This window comes from Hemicordylus capensis, chromosome 6 (genome assembly GCF_027244095.1).
Source record: "Hemicordylus capensis ecotype Gifberg chromosome 6, rHemCap1.1.pri, whole genome shotgun sequence".
Lineage (NCBI taxonomy): Eukaryota > Metazoa > Chordata > Lepidosauria > Squamata > Cordylidae > Hemicordylus > Hemicordylus capensis.
In genome coordinates, this window is record NC_069662.1 from 35,482,025 (window position 1) to 35,500,570 (window position 18,546).

The 18,546-nt window shown below is 45.6% G+C and overlaps 1 protein-coding gene across 1 annotated transcript in view; it reads right to left on the reverse strand.

Moving 5' to 3' along the window:
* Window positions 1–18,546, reverse strand: part of MYBPC2 (myosin binding protein C2) — an 82,065-nt gene that overhangs the window by 20,246 nt on the left and 43,273 nt on the right. The window contains 11 exon segments of the mRNA XM_053264010.1: window positions 123–227; window positions 859–1,018; window positions 2,473–2,615; window positions 4,276–4,305; window positions 6,210–6,316; window positions 8,018–8,183; window positions 8,288–8,454; window positions 11,398–11,503; window positions 11,688–11,812; window positions 15,569–15,701; window positions 16,712–16,920. Coding sequence (XP_053119985.1) covers window positions 123–227; window positions 859–1,018; window positions 2,473–2,615; window positions 4,276–4,305; window positions 6,210–6,316; window positions 8,018–8,183; window positions 8,288–8,454; window positions 11,398–11,503; window positions 11,688–11,812; window positions 15,569–15,701; window positions 16,712–16,920 — 1,451 coding nt within the window.

The window sequence follows — 18,546 nt, forward strand, 5'->3', positions numbered from 1 at the left end:
GTACTTGAGACAACCTTATACACATCTATTACAGCAGTCACAGGTTGCACTGCTGGGCAGTATAATTAACTTGTCATCAGATCCAGTTTTCCAGACCATGAATGTTCACTTGAAGCTCTCACCAGTAACGGGCATTCCACCATCATATTTTGGTGGTTCCCACACCAAAATGGCCCAGTCCTCTCCCACTGAAGTGATGTGGGCAGTTTCAGGAGGATCAGGAACATCTACCAAATACAAGGAGCAATGGATTAGCAGTGAGTGGAATGCTGAGCCCACCAGGCTTACAACCCGCCCATCAACAAAGTCAGGGGCAGATTAGCCTTTTTGTCGCACATAGGCAAAAAGGCTTTTTGCACACACACACACACACACACACACAAAAGCCACTGTGTGGCAGCAGTAGGCTGCAGGGAGTGGGGGGTGGTTAGGCGTGGTGTCAAGTCCACCCCATGGTGGAAGCAGAGAGATGGGACTCGGGAGGCCCGTGCAGTCAGTTGGGAGGAGGGAGGAGCTCACAGCCAGCTTCCCATCCCAGTTAAAGGGGGATCTCTCTGCTCCTCATCCCCTTCCCGACAGCCTCCACCACCAGCGCCACTGTGACCCATCCCACCCTCCTTTCTCTGTGGGTAAAAGATAGATAATTGGTTAAAGGGAGTTCTCCTCTCCTCACCCCCTACCCTCCTTGTAGCTACTGCTGCCACGTGGCGGCATTTTTTAAAAAATGCCAAGGGGGGGGACTTTCTCCTTGCCCCCACCCCCACCCTCACTGCAGCAGCAGCCGCTGTCCCTAGGGTGGGGGGGCGGAATTGCCTCCTCTGCCTCTCTGGTAATCCGCCACTGAACAAAGTCACTCACCCACGACCTTGATATTGAGGAAGGCTGAGTCCTCACCCACCGGATTGGTCACCTTGATGGTGTAACTCCCTTCATCAGAGCGCTCAGCACTCTCTATCACAAAACTGCTCAGCTCCTTCCGCTCTTCTATACGAACCCGGCCCTCTGTCTCCGTGTAGACCTGAAGGATGGAGGAGGACACACAGAAATGGTCAAGCGGCTCTAGAAATAATCTACGTGGGGGCAAGTTCATGATTTCTAGGTGGTGTGGTCAGCATTTTGAACACACAGGCTTCTATGCTAAAGCAAAAACAAGTCACAAGCTCTCATGATGGCCCAAGCTGGTTTAAAAACTTGCAGCTGGGGAAAAACTTAGTGCTCTGGGGCAGAGTTTCTTAACCTTGGGCCCCCAGATGTTGTTGAACTACAACTCCCAGAATCCCCAGACATGGCCTTTGTGGCTGGGGATTCTGGGAGTTGTATTCCAACAACATCTGGGGGCCCAAGGTTAAGAAACCCTGTTCTGGGGGATGCAGCCTCTGAGGCCTCGTGGCTCTTTGTCCTTCCATTTGTGACTGACTGACTTCCGTATCTTAAATAACTGCTCTGCTGGGAACTTAGAACAGGTTGAAACATTGGGAAAGTAATGTAAAATAATAAACCTGAATCATAAGATAAAATAAAAATAAAATACCACAATCATCATTTCACCCACCATGGCTTCCAATGATACACCCTTACTGCCAACCATCTGCCCACAGTACAGCAATTGAGAGACGGAGCTTTTTATTTATACCTTTCCTGCTTATCAGTTCCCTCTTGCTACATCAGCACCCACAAATTTCCAGCTCCGAAAGGAGCTTGAGCAAAGAGCCAATTACACAACCTTCCATGCTCAATTCTATTCTATAATTAAATTATCTGGAATCAAGGTGTTCAACATGGAATACATTTATGTATATGTCTGTGTTTTTACATGTATGTCCTGCTTTTCCACTAAGAAGCCCAGAGAAGTGTACATGGTTATATTTATCCTCACAACTCTCTGAGGTAGATAAGTGACTGGCCGGTAAGTTTCATAGCGGAATGGACAGAGGCGTAACTAGGGAAAACGGCGCCCGGGGCAAGCACTGAAATGGCGCCCCCCCACCGCCCCCCAACATACTACATTATACTTAGGTTTTTCCTCACAAGCGCCCGCCACCGCCGCCAAGTCAGGCCCACTGACTGGCCGCCAGGCGCCAGCAAAGCAATGGGGGGGGGCGCAGGCGGTGCGGAAGGGACCGCTCGTGGGGAAGGGGGCACCGACGCGCTCCCTTGACTGCTGCAGCGCTGCTGCACTGAGCAGGAAACATTTGTATTAACAAAAAAATTAAAAAAAAAAATTAAAAATTTGGTCATGGCGGCGCCCCCCACGTGACCAGAAAAGATGGCGCCTGGGGCATGTGCCCCCCCTGCCCCCCCTATAGTTACACCTCTGGGAATGGGGATTTCAGCCCAGGTCTCCCCAGACCTAGTCCAACACTCTAACCACTACACCATGCTGGTTCTCTAATCATCATCTTTGTGGTGGTCAAAGATAAAAATAAATCTATTTTATTCTAATCATCATCCCATCCCCAAAAAATCACCTACCGTGTCACCTTTCATCCAGGTGGCAACAGGGGCTGGCTCGCCAGTGATGGGCACATCCAGGCGCAACTTATTCCCAGCGACCACCACAATGGTGTTTTCATTTGTCTTTCCTGATCCACAGTCCAAGTGGATCTTGGGGGGCTCTGGAGAAACCGGAAATGGCCATAAGATAAAGCCAGGAACAGCCCTTTCCTCCACATTACTGCACTAGGTTGTGGGCATTGTACCTTTCCTCATGACAGTACTGCCTACTGCCTTTAAAGCAGTCAACCTCTCCAGGGGTCCCAGATGGAGACCAGCTGCTCAGGGCTGCCTCCTTACAATTTCTATGGCACTAATTGTGAGTGCGTCACAATTTCACCAATTCCCTTGACAACGTTCTGAGATGAATCACTGTCATTTCAATTCCCTAACAGGGAAGAGGAGGGCCTTTTGTGGGGTGGGGAGAACACAGAGGGAAATTACCCCAGGCCCCACACTTGGGGGGGGCATCCAAAGTATGGTTCAGTATTTGAAACTATCAGATCGATCCTTTTCATTAAAGGCAGGATAACTAATTACTTAAAATATAACCCAGGATCAAGAGTGATTTTGGTGTTTTGAGTTATTACATTGACACAGGATGCAGTGGCTGACATACTGTGCAATGTTATTCATGCATAATCCCCTGCTAACTGAGCAAAGAGGCACCTTTTAAAAGTAGTGATTCTCTTTATTTAGCAGGGGGAGAGCAACTGGCCCTATCTACCCGCATTACAGTACCTCCAGTGACTGTTGCTGGTGTCTATCTTATGTTTCTTTTTTAGATTGTAAGCCCTTTGGGGACAGGGAGCCATTATATATATAAATATAAATATAAATATATATATACACACACACACACACATACATACGTACGTGTGTGTGTGTGTGTGTTGTGTGTGTGTGTGTGTGAACTGCTTTGGGAACTTTGAATGAAGAGTGCTATATAAATATTTGTCGTGCTCATATGTGGTGGAACATAACATTTGCAATGCTGCACAAGAGTGCTGTTGTGCAAGCACGGACATTGTGCAAATTGAATTGTGCATATAATGGCTGCACTGTTAGGCAACTCAGTTTGCACAATTTTTGTGCTTGTGCAACGGCACAATTATGTTCCACCGTGTGCATACTGTTGCTCAGTATGTCAGCAAGAGTGAAGAAATGAACACTCTCAAATGAATATTATGCCCCTGGGCTTCTCAGTGTCTTAAAAAGGCCCTTGGGTGAATTGCCCAGCCAAAAACCATCCCACAAGATCAGGGATTTGGAATCCACATCTCCCAACCTTCCACAGGGGATTCCCCACAAGGATGCTTCCACTAGATATATCAACTGCAGAAGGTCTGCCTCAACAGGAGATGTCTGTTGCTCAGTACTATATTTCATTTCAATAGCACCCTCAAAGCACAAAGTGCTTCGGCACTGTTTGCCTCATTCATCCCATGAGATGGGAACTTTTATTCCCAATTTACAAATAGGGAACTGTCAAGGAAGACAGTGTCATGCCCAAGGTCATTCAGCAAGTCCATAAGATTTGAACCCAGGTCCTCAAGGCTCCCTACTCAGCCCTGAACTATGTTGATCTACATCCAACCACTCCATCACTTTGCCCTTCTTTTGACGGTGTTCCTAGCACACGGAGATGGTGTGGGGAATTCAAAGCAAGTGGGTAGCCCAGCAGCCTTGAATCTCACATTCCTTAAGGACACTGAGCAACATCTCAGGCTCCCCTTTCTACTCACCATTCTCCAAGGATGGTAGAATCCACTCAAAACTCACCTTGTTTGGGGACATATTCAATCTTGATTTCTAGAAGGGGGAAAAGAATATGGGGGGAAATGAAAGCAATGAGCACCTCTGGGCACAGTTTGACATTATATTACCATCTTCCTCCCTTCTGTGCTGCTGTATAATTATGATGCAGTGACCTTCCCCAACAATGATGTCCCCATGAGAAATGGGGATACTAGAAACTACCCTATAACCCAAAATCAAGTCAATATGTAGCCAAGACAATAGATAGATAGATAGATAGATAGATAGATAGATAGATAGATAGATAGATAGATAGACAGATAGACAGATCTATATGCCATGCAGCAGGAAATGTGGTCTCTGCAGCTAGCATGAAAACTTGAAAATCTAATAAAGATTTGAAATAATGGGGTGGGGGGGAACTTGAAAATCTAAGCTTCCATTAAACCACACACACTAGACCCATTGATTACCATGTATGGATTCATATATGTGCATACTCCTCCAAAAAAGCCTCGTGAAGACATGCCCCAAGAATCCAGGTTATGCATGGAGGCTACTACAGAAGAAATATTTGCTTTCCCCTACCCCACACATTCCCCACCTGCTTCTGGAATGAGGCTGAGAGAAGTATTGGCGGTCAGTGGTCCAGCCACCAGTACTGAAAAACAGGTTGCTTATCTGTAGCAGGTGATCCATGTTCACTCACAGCTTTTCCCCATAGGGAATAATGGGGATTTCAGCAACATTATAGCTCTATGTGGGGTGCACCAGGGTGGCCCAAAGCAAGTTGTGGTGGGTGGTAGTGCCCAATGGGTGCAAGGAAGCTAGCACCCAGATTTCAAAGAAACTGGGCAAAGAGGTGATTTTTAAATGATTTTTGAAATTTATGCGTCTTTAAGCTTTTCCCCATAGGGAATAATGGGGATTTCAGCAGCCTTAGTTATAACTCCCCGGGGGGTGGCACCAGGGTGGCCCAGAGAGGGTTGTGGTGGGTGGTAGTGCCCAATGAGTGCAAGGAAGCTACCACCCAGATTTCAAAGGAATTAGGCAAAGGGATGATTTTTAAAGAATTTTTGAAGGCATGTCTTTGGGGCAGATTCGGGGCAGAAAAGGGGTTTCGGGGGCAGAAGAGTGGGTCAGGTGGTAGTGCCCCAATAGGTGCCTGCTACCATCCAAAGTTCAAATAAATTGGTGTTTTTCATTGAATCCACTCTCATTTGCTACCAGAGAATCTACTCTTAGAATACCTCAGAAACAACAAAACCCAGTGCCCCATGGGCTTGTGGGTGGTTGGCACCCTATGTGCACTACACCACCATTTGCTCTGGGACACCCTGGTCCCCCCACCCAAGTGGAGTTATGGGGCTGCTGAAATCCCCATTATTCCCTGGGCGGGGAGCTTAAAGATGCACAAACTTCAGAAATTCTTTAAAAATCACCCCTTTCACTAATTTATTTGAAATCTGGACGGTACCATTGGGCACTACCACCCACTACAACCTGCTCTGGGCCACCCCGGTCCCCCCCCCCAATGTGGAGCTATAAGGTTGCTGAAATCCCCTTTATTCCCTATGGGAAAAGACTTAAAGATGCGCCAACTTTAAAAATTCTTTTAAAATCACCTCTTTGTCCAATTTATTTGAAATTTGGGTGGTAGCTTCCACCCATCGGGCACTACCACCCAAACCACACTTTTGGCCCTGTGACTCTTTTTAAAAAATCTAAATCAATTTGGAAAATTAGGGTACAAATAGAATCTGGGGTGATTTGGGGGTGTGTGTTTTCCAGATTTGGACCCAAAACAAATCAGGAGTGTTTCAATTCAGGTACAAATTGAAATGAAAAAAATCATTCGGGCACACCCCTATTTATTTATGACAGTTGCAATAATCATCTGGAGGTGGGTGCATAATGCAGCACCTCAAAGCCCCTTGTCAAGGTAGGCTTGCACTGACCCAGGAAGTTGAGCTTGGCAGACAGAGAAATAGCATATCCATCAGGAACAAAGGTATAGTCTCCCTCATCCTCTGGTCTCACATCATCAATGACCAGTTTGTGGTACCTGTGGAAAGAATGTGGCGTTAGATGCAAAGAAGGGGGAGGATGGGCAGGGACAGTCCTTTCATGAGGCCAGGTGAAGTGGCTGCTTCAGGTGGCAGATCGGTGGGGCACCAACAGGATGACAAGATGCTGCCTGCTTTTGCAACCACCAGAGTAGCTCTTTGAGACCGATCTGACCCTTGCAAACTTTGCAACGAGCACCTCTCCTCACATTCCTTGCAAAGCCTGCAAGAAGTATGAGGAGAAAAGAGGGCGATGTTGGCAACCTTCCTTCCTCCTTGGCATGGAACAAGGCAGCATTTGGCATCTTGCTTCAGGTTCAGCACTACCTTGGACCACCACCACCACCCCGCCCCCCCGCCCCAGGTCCAGAGTGGCAGGACAACCAGCAGCAAATTTCCATTGCACTTCCACCTCAGTCCCTGACATACCCTGCTCAAAGCGAGAGGTGGGTCTCTCTAGGAATGCATATTTCTTTCCTTACTTTAAAAAAAACCCCAAGCTTTTCCTTGAGCAAAACATCCTAACTCAACCTGTGAGGTGGCTTGTTCTTTTAACAAACGCAGGTACGTTTTGAGTTAGGATGGGGACACACGTACTTCATTCAGCTACTTAATGTGAATAGTATAACTCAGATTTTCGGTAAAGACATGTGTTCATTTGTTAAAATCCTTTGCTTCTTCCCAGGAGGCCAGAGCATCATTTAATCACCACAACATTCCAGAGCAATACATTAAGACTAAGAGATGATAGTTTGCCCAAGGCCACCTAATGAGATCCACATCCAAGTCAGTGAAGGCTTGAAAGTGGATTTCATACAACCAAATCCAGCACTAAAGCCACGCTACCACAGCAGACACAAATGTAATTGTACAGGTACAAGAATGGATCTGCAACATAAGGTCGCAGTATATCCCTGATATTATTGATTGATTTGATTTGATTTGATTTGATTTATATACCGCCCTTCTTAAAATGGCTCAGGGCAGTTTACAAAAGTTATAAGTCAGGATATGCAAGTGTTACCTGAGTCTGTGGCTGAGGCATGTTGGAAAAACAAATGTTAGCAACAAAGACAGGAGTGTCTGTTCTAACTTGGGTTTTACTTCAAATGTAACTTTTATTTTATTTTTTCCTGGTTTCTGGGTGTTTTTGTGGTGGGAGTGCTCCATCCCTGTTCCTTTTCAAAGCTGTGAAATGACTAGTGAGAAAGCAAAAGAGTTTTAAAATAACTCCCCCCCACCTCACCTCAGAAGCGGAAGGTCTGCTTCTGGCTGTCTTGATGGAGTATTCCTCAAGCCAATACATTTTGTGCAGGGTTCCATTACCCCACCCACCTGTTTGTCTATTAACTGTTAATTCTGAGCTCACAAACGTTCTGTCCCATTGACTAACATGGAGGCATTTGCCGGGGGGGTGGCGGTTCCTAGGGTTTCCCCCTTTAAGGTTTTTTCCTTCCAGTTTTTTTTTTTAACGCCAACATCTCTGTGGGTCATCTCAAGTCTGTCGATACCTCCCACTTGCCTACACGCATTCCCAAAAGGATTCCAAATTTCAACATTTTTGGAAATAGAATTTAGATGTGATGGCAGATGTGAATGCAGCCCTGGAGTTCACAAATCACACACACACAACACACACACACACACACACACACACACACAGAACCCTAAACGCAGCACCACCTTCCTTCTAGACTCACCTGCCCTTGTGAGAAATAGTGATGCGTTTGCTGGGCCGGACCTCGATGCCGTTCTTGTACCATTTGCCAGTCACCTTCTCATCCGACACCTCACACTTGAAGACAGCTTGTTCAGCGGCTTTGACTGTAAGGTCAGCAATGTCCTGAAGAACCTCCAGCTGTTTGTCTGGGAAGCAAGACAAAGCCCAAGAGGACTAGTCACACAGCATTCTCACCTGGAAGATCCCTTCTGGAGCTTTTCCACCTCCTGGCCCACCAGCCCCTACAGACCTTCAACCACCAGTTCTGCCTCTGATTGGCCGCCATTAGAAATGACCGTGTAGCGCCCAGCATCCTCCTTGGTGGCCTCGTTGATTATGAGGATATGCCTTTTGCCATCCTTCTTGAAACGGTACTTGAAAGCCTCTTCACGAGTAAGCTCGACGCCATCCTTCATCCTGGGGGTTGAGAGAGGGAGGAGGGAGACAAGATGGAGAGTGGGCAATGCAAGAAGACTAGAGTGCAGTTTCTCATTTGTATACTGACTGATTTAGAATATTTGCATCCCACTTTTAATCCAAAGACCCCGAAGCTAAAACACAAACAAGTTTTAAGAAGACTGTAAAACTTTCATTCAAACAATATACAACTACTACAAAAGACAAAGAACTGCAAAATATCAAAGCAGCGGCAGATAATAAGGCCCTTTTTGAAGGCAGTGTCCATGAGAGTAACCTAATCCAGATATTGCTAAGACATGAATGACTCTGAGCAGGTCTATGCTGCAAGTAGAGAGGTTGAAGACACACATCTTCACAATATCACAAGAAGCAAGCACAAATATCACACCTGGCATGTGGCAATCTCTATCGACAGGTCTGATATTATAAACATTCCTGTCCTCCATTGGCATTTATTATTATTATTGCTATTATTTATTATTGTTTACACAGTCTACCAGATGTTATTGACTGGATTTAGTACTTTAATTATTGGGCCCTTTCCAAGGGTCTAGGATAACTAAAGAAAAATTAAAGATAGCGTCATAGTATTCGTGCTGTCCTGAGTAGTGTGGCTTCTGTAGTTGATGTGTTGTAATTTTATCGATGCCCAAGGTGTCAATATGGTGTTCAAGTTCTTTTGGTACTGCACCAAGGGCACCAACAACTATTGGCACCACTACTGTTTTCTTTTTTCAGAGCCACTAAATTTAAATCTGAAGGCCCTTGTATTTAGTTATTTTCTCCCATTGTTTTTCATTGACTCGTCTATCCCCTGGGATTACAATACCAATTATCAGAATCTGATTCTTCTCAATGACTGTCAGATCTGGCATATTGTGAGGTAAATGCCTATCAGTTTGAATTCGAAAATCCCAAAGGATTTTTGCCTCCTCATTTTCTGTTACCTTCTCAATCGAATGATTCCACCAATTCTTGCTTGCTGGCAATTTGTAATTCTTGCAATGGAATTATATTATATTATATTATATTATATTATATTATATTATATTATATTATATTATATTATATTATATTATATTATTTACACAGTCAGACAGGTGTTATTGACTGGTTTGTTATATCCAGACATCGAGTCCTTCACAAGGACCTGGGATGCCAGAATTTTATTGTCAATGTTGTTGCTGTTGTTATAGATATCGTCACAGAATATAGGCTGTTCCCAGTAAAGCTGCTTTTTGTAATTGGCTGATGGTGATTTCTGTGGCCCCTATGGTGTTGAGGTGCTCTTCAAGGTCTTTTGGAACTGCACCCAGGGCGCCAATTACCACTGGGATTATTTTGGTCTTTTTCTGCCACAGCCTTTCAATTTCAATTTGTAGATCTTTGTATTTGGTGATTTTTATCTATTTCTTTTTCTTCTATTCTGCTATCCCCTGGTATTGCTATGTTGATTATTTTGACTTGTTTTTCTTTCTTCTCGACTACAGTTATATCTGGTGTATTGTGTGGCAGATGTTTGTCTGTTTGTAGTCGGAAGTCCCATAATATTTTTTTTACATTTTTTGACCTCTTTCATCCAGCCTGCTTTTTTATTATAATCTATTGGGTTGTCCCATAATTTCCCCCAGAATTGCACTGTTGCTTCTTTATTTGGTGTTTCTATGTTTCTTGCAGTTTCTCCTTCTATGCTTTGATAGAAACGTCTCTGTTCTGGCCTCCCCCACAGACCCAGGGGCGTAACTATAATAGGGCAAGGTGAGACAGTTGTGGCATGCCCTCACCACTTGCCTGTGGGCTTCTCAGAGGCATCTGGTGGGCCACTGTGTGAAACAAGATGCTGGACTAGATAGCCCTTGGGCCTGATCCAGCAGGGGTGTTCTTATGTTCTTACGATTTGTAGTCTGACAACATATGGGGACTACTCTGCTTTTTGTTACCACTATTCAGCCTCATTTAAGATTTCTTTACTTCATGAGCTGAGCTTCAGTGGGGGGGGGTATTTTAAAATCTTGTCTCTGGGCCCACTCCAGCCTTGCTATGCGCCTGCGCAGACCCCCAAAGATGCCATTGTAGCTAATGGCATATTTTAGGGAGGGAGATTTTCTGTGGGAAACAGGGTCAAGGTAGAGAGTTAAACACCCCCTACCTCCACTGCAAAGTCATGAACCTGATTGGGCCCTCATACAGCTATTTTACAATAAAAATAACCCCTAAACAAAACTATGGTGCATTTAACATCACATCTAGTTCAGCCCAGAGTCACTTCACTTCCAGTTAATGGCCATTGCAACTAAATGGAAAGAACCGGACCACTATTAGGATGGGAGACAACTAGAATCTACATTTAAACTGTTCTGAGCTTTCTAAAGGGAGAGCAGGGTATAAGAATATGAGACAATCTCTCTCTGGCTGTGTACTGACATCATCATAGTGAGCCTACTGTGAATCTGTTCTGCAAATGTTTTGGATAAACCTACAGCCTTCATCAGTGTTTTAAGATCAGGTTAGAAGCAACCAGTTCTTCCTATTTCCAGCAGAAGCTGTAAAGAGTACTGACTGGCTAGCTCTTGCGTCAATCACAAAGCCATCTCTCTTTTCCATCAACAGTGGCAGAATGCTGGTTGGCTGGCCCTTGTGGTGAAATGCTGGATTTGGAGCCAGGCAGGTAAGTAGAGCAATGAAGATAGGGAGACACAGAGCATGTTCTGCAGCAGAATAATCCATAGTGGTTCCTGTAAGGAGGTACGACTATATGTATAAATCCTAAAAGAAGGAGAATGTTGCATGGAACAGAGAAACGAACAGCCATGAGTATGAAGAAAGGTTCAAGGGATGACTCCGTATAAGCCAGTCTGATAAAGTTTTGTCTGGGTGATGGACAGTGTGGTGGACAGTGCAAGAAAGAGAAAGGTGGAGAAGGATGGGCTGGCAACTTACCATATTAGCTGGGCTCCTTCCTCAGACACTTCTACTTCCAACTCCACTTTGTCTCCAACCACCACCTGCTGATCATCCAGACCGCCCATGATTAGGACAGGTGGTTCTAGGGATGGGCAGACAGACAGGTTAGCAGGGATACAACTTAGGCACCAATATCAAACCCTCACTACACCAAATCCCTCTATCAATTCTTCCATCTGGCCAACAGCACCATTTTGCTTAGCCATGTTAATTTTATGCATGTGTGCGCAAGCATGCGCACGCTCACACACACACACACATCTTACCTTTGACAAAGACCTCCGTGGAGCATCTCTCATCTCCAGCAACACATTCATATGCTGCATCATCAGCCAGTGTGGTCTTGGTGATAGTCAAGATGCGTTTCTTGCCCACATTCTCAAAGATGAACCTGCCACAAGGAGGAAACACCATGTCCAGCTGAGACAAGGAGCGATGAAACCTGACTCATAAGAAGAACCTTGCTGGATCAGGCTCAAGGCCTATCTAGCCTAGCATCTTGTTTCCCACAATGGCCCACCAGATGCCTCTGGAGAGCCCACAACCAGAAGATGAAGGCATGCCCCCTCTCTTGCTGTTGCTCCTCTGAAACTGCTGTTCAGAAGCTTCTTGTCTCTAAACATGGAGGTAGCCTATAGTCATCAAAACTAGTAACAACTGATAGACCTGTTCTCCAAGAAATTGTCTGAGCCACTTTTAAACCCAGGCAAGCTGGTGGCCATTACTACATTGCATGGAAGAGAATTCCATAGATAGGCAAATTCCATGCTGAGGATCATTAGGAATGGGAGGGGGGACTTCTTAATATTTTAATGCCATTATACACATCTATGGTGCAGCCACATTGTGATGTAATGTGTACAGTTCTGGTCACTATATCTCAAAAATGATATTTTAGCATTCGAAAAGGGGCAGAAGATAGCAACCAAAATGATCAGGGGCTAGAAAACTTTCCTTAAGAGATAAAGCGACAACGTTTGGGGCTTTTTAGTTTTGAAAAAAGGCTATTAAGGGGAGACATGAAAGGGGATTAAAAAATTACGCATGGTATGGAGAGAGTGAAGATTTTTTCTCCTCTACCAGCACTAAAACCAGGGATCATCCCGTGAAACTGCTTATCAGGAAATTTAGGACTGACAAAAGGAAGCACTTTTTCTTACAGCGCATAATTATTTTCACAGCCACTGCACACTAGTTGACATTTTTAATGAGCTGACCACCACAACCTCATTTCTCTCTCCTGGGCATTTTCCAGACTACAGGATTTGCAACGGTTAATGTGCTGCAAACTGTGATGGAATAGCACAACGGTTTAAAAATGATAGTAAAGGATTGTTTAATGTACGTAGCCTGGGAGTGCTTCTGGACTCAAAGCTTTCCCTGGTTTCTCTGGTTGAGGCAGTGGCCAGGAGCGCTTTTTATCAGCTTCAGCTGATTCATCAGCTACATCCATTTCTAGAGGTGAATGACCTTAAAACAGTGGTACATATGCTGGTAACCTCCAGACTTGACTACTGTAATGCGCTTTACGTGGGGCTGCCTTTGTACGTAGTCTGGAAACTACAATTGGTACAGAATATGGCAGCCACACAAAAGGACTATATAACACCACTTTTGAAAGAACTGCACTGGTCGCCGATATGTTTCCGGGTGAAAAAGTGCTGGTTATTACCTATAAAAACCCTTAACAGCTTGGGACCAAGCTATTTAAGAGTGCCTACTCTGTCATGCACCCGCTCGCCTTTTGCAATCTTCTGGAGAGGTCCAACTGCGGTTGCCACCAGCTCATCTGGTGGCGACTCAGGGCCAGGCTTTCTCTGTGGCTCCCCCAGGGCTTTGGCATATGCTCCCTGCTGAACTAAGAGCATCTCCTTCTCTGTTTGTTTTCAGGAAAATCCTCAAGACTTTCCTGTTCTCACAAGCTTTTAATTAGAATTTGAATAATTTGTTTTATATTGTTTTTATCATGTTTTATGTATTTTAACCTGTGGTTTTAATGTTGGGATTTGCTGGGTGACTCTAGGCCAGTCACTTCCCTCTCAGCCTAACCTCCTCACAACAACCCTACTTCACAGGGTTGTTGTGAGGAGAATCTCTCTCTCTCTCTCTCTCTCTCTATATATATATATATATATATTAAATTATTATTATTATTTTTTTTTAATGGCGGCGGCAGCAGCCCCTCAGCTCTGCTGGGGGCAGCCATAGTAGCAGCAGCAGCCTCTGCCACTCCTCCTCAGTCAGTGCCCAGGCAGAGCCTTGCTAGGGCCAGGGAGCCTTGCAGCAGCAGGGCAGCACCTTTCTCCTCTCCGCCATTGCCCTCACTGCTTCTCTCCTGCCGGCCTTCTCCTGAGAAGGGAGGATGGCGGAGGCGCGCCTCCAGAGAAATAAATAAATAAATAGGAGAGAAGAGGAGGAGGGGAGCACTCCGCCAGTGAGGGCTGTAGGATTGCACAGAAGTAAATGAATCATGATTCAGTTCCATGGGCTTCCTTTTAAATAAGTGAATGTTCTCTCCCCCTGCCCTTTGCCTTGTAGTAAGCAAGTGGGGTTGCACAGAAGTAAATGATTTAGTTCAATGGGCTTCCTCTTCAGTAAAAAGTGCACAAAAAGGGTTGGATTCAGAAATCCGCTCAGCTGCTCTCCCCTCCCCTTCTGTGCTGACAAGCTCAAGTTATATGGAAGCTAGCAGAGGAGGAGGGAGGTGTGTGGTTTGGGATCTGTGGGGAGGAAAGGAGGGGAAAGCCCCTACCTGTTTCTCTCCCCATGGCGAGGGGATGGAGGAAGCAAGCACGGGCCGGGGGGGGGGCAAAGAACTGTCCATACTGCAAAATGCTACAACGCATAAAATGCAGGGCAAGGCTCCCTACAACGGAAAAATATAGCTACTCTCCTGCAGTGCATTTACAACATTGTTGTAGGGCAAAAACACTTCATTAAAATTCAAATCAAGGCATGGGAAATATGAATGGCACCCTGCTGACAACAAAGCAACACCGATGTGGAAACATGGGCAATACAGAGGGGCACTTAGCAGATACGTTGAGAATATGTTGCAGTGTGTAATCTGGAAAACACCCTGGAGCTTTTTCAGACTGTGACTTTACTACATCTTTACTTTGGGAGGGTGGGTGTACGTTCACATATCAGCCAGATTTACCTCAAAGTCCATGTGATATTTCAGAGAGCACTTCACACACAATTTGGGTTTCCCCCTCTGTATTGGAATCTAGCCCAATTTAAGTCCAGGGTTTTTAAAATCCTCTTTTTGCATTGGAGTATCCGTTATGCCCTAAACTTTCAGTAAAGCCTCGTAGTAAACCAGCAGTAAATCCTGCTGTTTGAAAAAGCTCCTGGTGCATCACAGACAGCTCAGCTCTAATCAGTGAACATGTAATACTCACATTTTTTTGCCCCAATGTGCATCATTTTACACTTACCTACCTACGTTGAATCACATTTGCCATTCTGTTGCCCACTCACTCAGTTTGGAGAGATCCTTTTGATTCACGTTTGGAATTCAAGTTCGAGAATCTCTGGAGAGATTCTCAGTTTGGAGAGATCCTCACAAAGGGTTTTGGATTTCACTACCCAATTTGGTCACTTCGCTGCTTACCCCAACTTTCTCTCCATTGTGAAAATTGTTCATTTATTTATACCCTCTTTCCTGTCCTTCAATTATTTGCCAATTCATAAATAAACCAGCCCCCTTACCCCACTCTTGCTAAGTTTACTCAACAGCCTTTTATGAGGGACTTTGTCAAAAGCTTTCTGAAAGTCCAAGTATAGTATGTCAACTGGATCATCACTGTCCACGTGCCTACTGACACTCTCAAAGGTTGAACTCCAAAAGGTTAGTGAGATAAGACTTACTTTTGCAGAAGCCATGCTGAGCAAGGTCTGTTCTTCTATACTTTTAACTATTTTATCTTTAATTATGCTTTCCATCAATTTATCTGGAACAGATGTTAACTGGCCAGTAATTTCCTGGTTCCCCCCGGATCCGTTTTTGAAGGTTAGTATTCCATTGGCTACTTTCCAGTCCTCTGGCACAGAGCCTGACTTCCAGTAGCTTCTTAATCCCAACCTGCTCCCAACCTGCTCAAATGCACTCCACTCTCAAAGAACCCATGCTTCACTCACTCACTTGCCACTGGGCTTGATTACTTGTCCATTTTTCATCCACTTGATAACCAAATCTGGGTCACTCAACTCCACCCACATCTTGATCTTATGACCCTTGTCAACTTGGTAGGCAGGGTCCAGTTTCTTAATGAAAGCTGCAAAAGAGATGGCAAATTAGAATCTGAAACTCCTTTGGTGCTCTGCACCAATCCACTTTCAATGCCCCAATGGTTTGATGGATTCTACTGCATCCACAGCCCTGTCCTATCCTAAACCACTATGCATCACTCAAGAGAATTCCCAGGCCCCCATGGCAGCCAGGTGGGCATACATGTACTATGCGTTCCCACACACTAGCACACAGTAGAAAGTATAGTAATGAAACAGTATCAGGGAAAAGAAGGTCCAGGGTTGTGTGGGGTTCCTTCCTTGACACACAACCCATTATTTCCTGTACCTGCTATAAAGTCTGATGAGGAATCAGCACAGGCTGTGCTTGGATGGCTCATGCGGTTCAGATGGACTGAAGGAATGCAACACCTAGAAAATGCTCCTAGACCTAGACCCTTTCGGACTGCTCTCAGAAAATCTGAACACCCTGAGTCCAAGCTAAGTTGCATCACCATTGGTGGACTGGCACATGCTATCTGCACCATGCCACATTTATTGTCTGTTGAACCTCAACCACTGATTCAGGCACCAGCTTGAGACTGGTAGTACAACAGATTTATAAAGAGGATTATATACACATCCCTGGCAGAACTCCTAATACAGGACAGCAGCAGGATTTTTATAGACAGAGGGAAAAGAGGGAGTGGGGTGGCTGGAACCTGGTTTGCACTTAAAAGGGACAGTGCAGTTAATTCACTATGCCTGAATACAACACAGCAGACAACCACCTGCAGGGTCAGTTCATCCCACCCAGCCACTGCCATTTGGACAGAAGCTTCTTGTCTTGCTCCCATTCCTCCCAATGCAGTTGAAAGAACAGCACAGCAGATATGCCATGTAGACATGGCCAACTTCCCTAAATCTTACCTTCAGAAAGATCCAGGATGGAGTCCAGGCCCACCCATCCACACCAAAATACCCCACTCTCAATCAGTGTCCTCAGGAGAGCTGGCTCCTGGGCTTTACTACAGAGAATTGAGGCACCTAGGCTGACCTGCACTTTTCTTGATCTCCACCTTGGCCTTCTTGAGCCTTTTGAGCATGCCTCGCAGGTCAGTGATGCCGTACTCGAAGGCAATGCGCTCATACTCGCTTTTCTTGGTCACGCCCTTAAGCAGCTCCCAGACTTCTGGCGGGATGCCCAGATCATCTTCATCATCCTTCTTTTTCTTCTTCTTCTCCTCTTCTATCTGCTGCCCTTCTCTGCAGGGGTAAGGGAGGAGAAAGGACCCTTCAAGCTTTAGCTTCGATAGCAACCATGACTCCTCCACCCCAGTTCCATACTCACAGTGGCTAATGAGAAAAAGATACTACATTGCACCCATAAACATGCATTCCCCACCCTGTTCTGATACACTTCTCAAATGAAACTCATGAATGAAGTTCAACCTGTTTCCCTTAGAAACCTCACATCCAACCCACACAGCCCATGGCAAGTGCCAGAGGCCAAATCTGAAGAGTGGGGACAAATGTACAGGAGCCACAGAGCAATTGCAAAGTTCAGGTGAAAGGTGTAAGAGGCATAATATAGCCCACAGTCCTGAGGTTTCCATTATTCAGGCTGCAGCTTCTGTGACTAATGATCAGTCGCATAATTCTGCAATTAAGCCTGCCATCTGGGAATGGGCCTGGTGGTACCACCATCTCTTCAACACAGAGCTTTTGGAGCCCCTGGACAAAGCACCAATTTAGGGGGCCAGGGTTAAGTGAGAAAGAGGGTTAGGGGGCCAGGGTTAAGTTAAATGGATAGGAGAGCTGGTCTTGTGGTAGCAAGCATGACTTGTCCCCATAGCTAAGCAGGGTCTGCCCTGGTTGCATATGAATGGGAGATTTGATGTGTGAGCACTGCAAGATATTCCCCTCAGGGGATGAAACCGCTATGGGAAGAGAAGAAGGTTCCAAGTTCCCTCCCTGACTTCTCCAAGATAGGGCTGAGAGAGATTCCTGCCTGCAACCTTGGAGAAGCCGCTGCCAGTCTGTGAAGACAATACTGAGCTGGATAGACCAATGGTCTGACTGAGTATATGGCAGTTTCCTATGTTCCTATGAGAGAACTTTCCTTTCACAGTTGTTGTTCTAAGTGTCCAGTTGGCTTCCAGCTTGGCTTCCTGATAGGCCTTTCTCTGTGCCAACAATCTATTGCCAGTAAATCAGCACTCCCGCTGTCGTTCAGTGTCCAGACCCACTTAGCCTGATATCCATTGCATTCAGCTCCTGCCCTTCTGTACCTGGACTCCTGCCCCTTATTATTAACCTTTTGTCTACAGCCTATGTTTGAACTTTTTGACCACAGCCTTTTTGACCTAGTGCATTCCTCAGGCCCAATCCAATTTTTAGACTCTGGGCCCACACCTGGGTGGGTTTCCACCCCCTCCCTCACCATATAAGCTCCAAGAGGTAGAAGGTTTTGTACAAAGTTCTGTGAAAATACAGTGCTTGAAATTTAGGTGTTCCTTATTCTATAAAGAAGAAACTGCAAATCCATCCTGCTTTAATTGACCAAGCCCAGGGGCGTAGCTATAATTGAGCAAAAGGGTTCAAAGAACACGGGCCCCCAGCTCCTGAGGGCCCTCCAGCTCCATTCCTTCCTATTTTCTTCATTGTCTCCCTCACTCTGGGGGGCCACCAGAGAGAGGGATGAACACGGGCCCCCTCTCCCCTAGCTACGCCCCTGACCAAGCCTCCCTTGTCTGTTCTTTCCAGCCCTTGTTCAACAGCTTTTTAAAAAGTATTGAGATTTCACAGCCTTCACTGTGTATGTACACAGGAGGTGAGAGAGCCACGGTTTCCTTTCTCACACCCCCCACCGCACACACCTCATGCTTCACC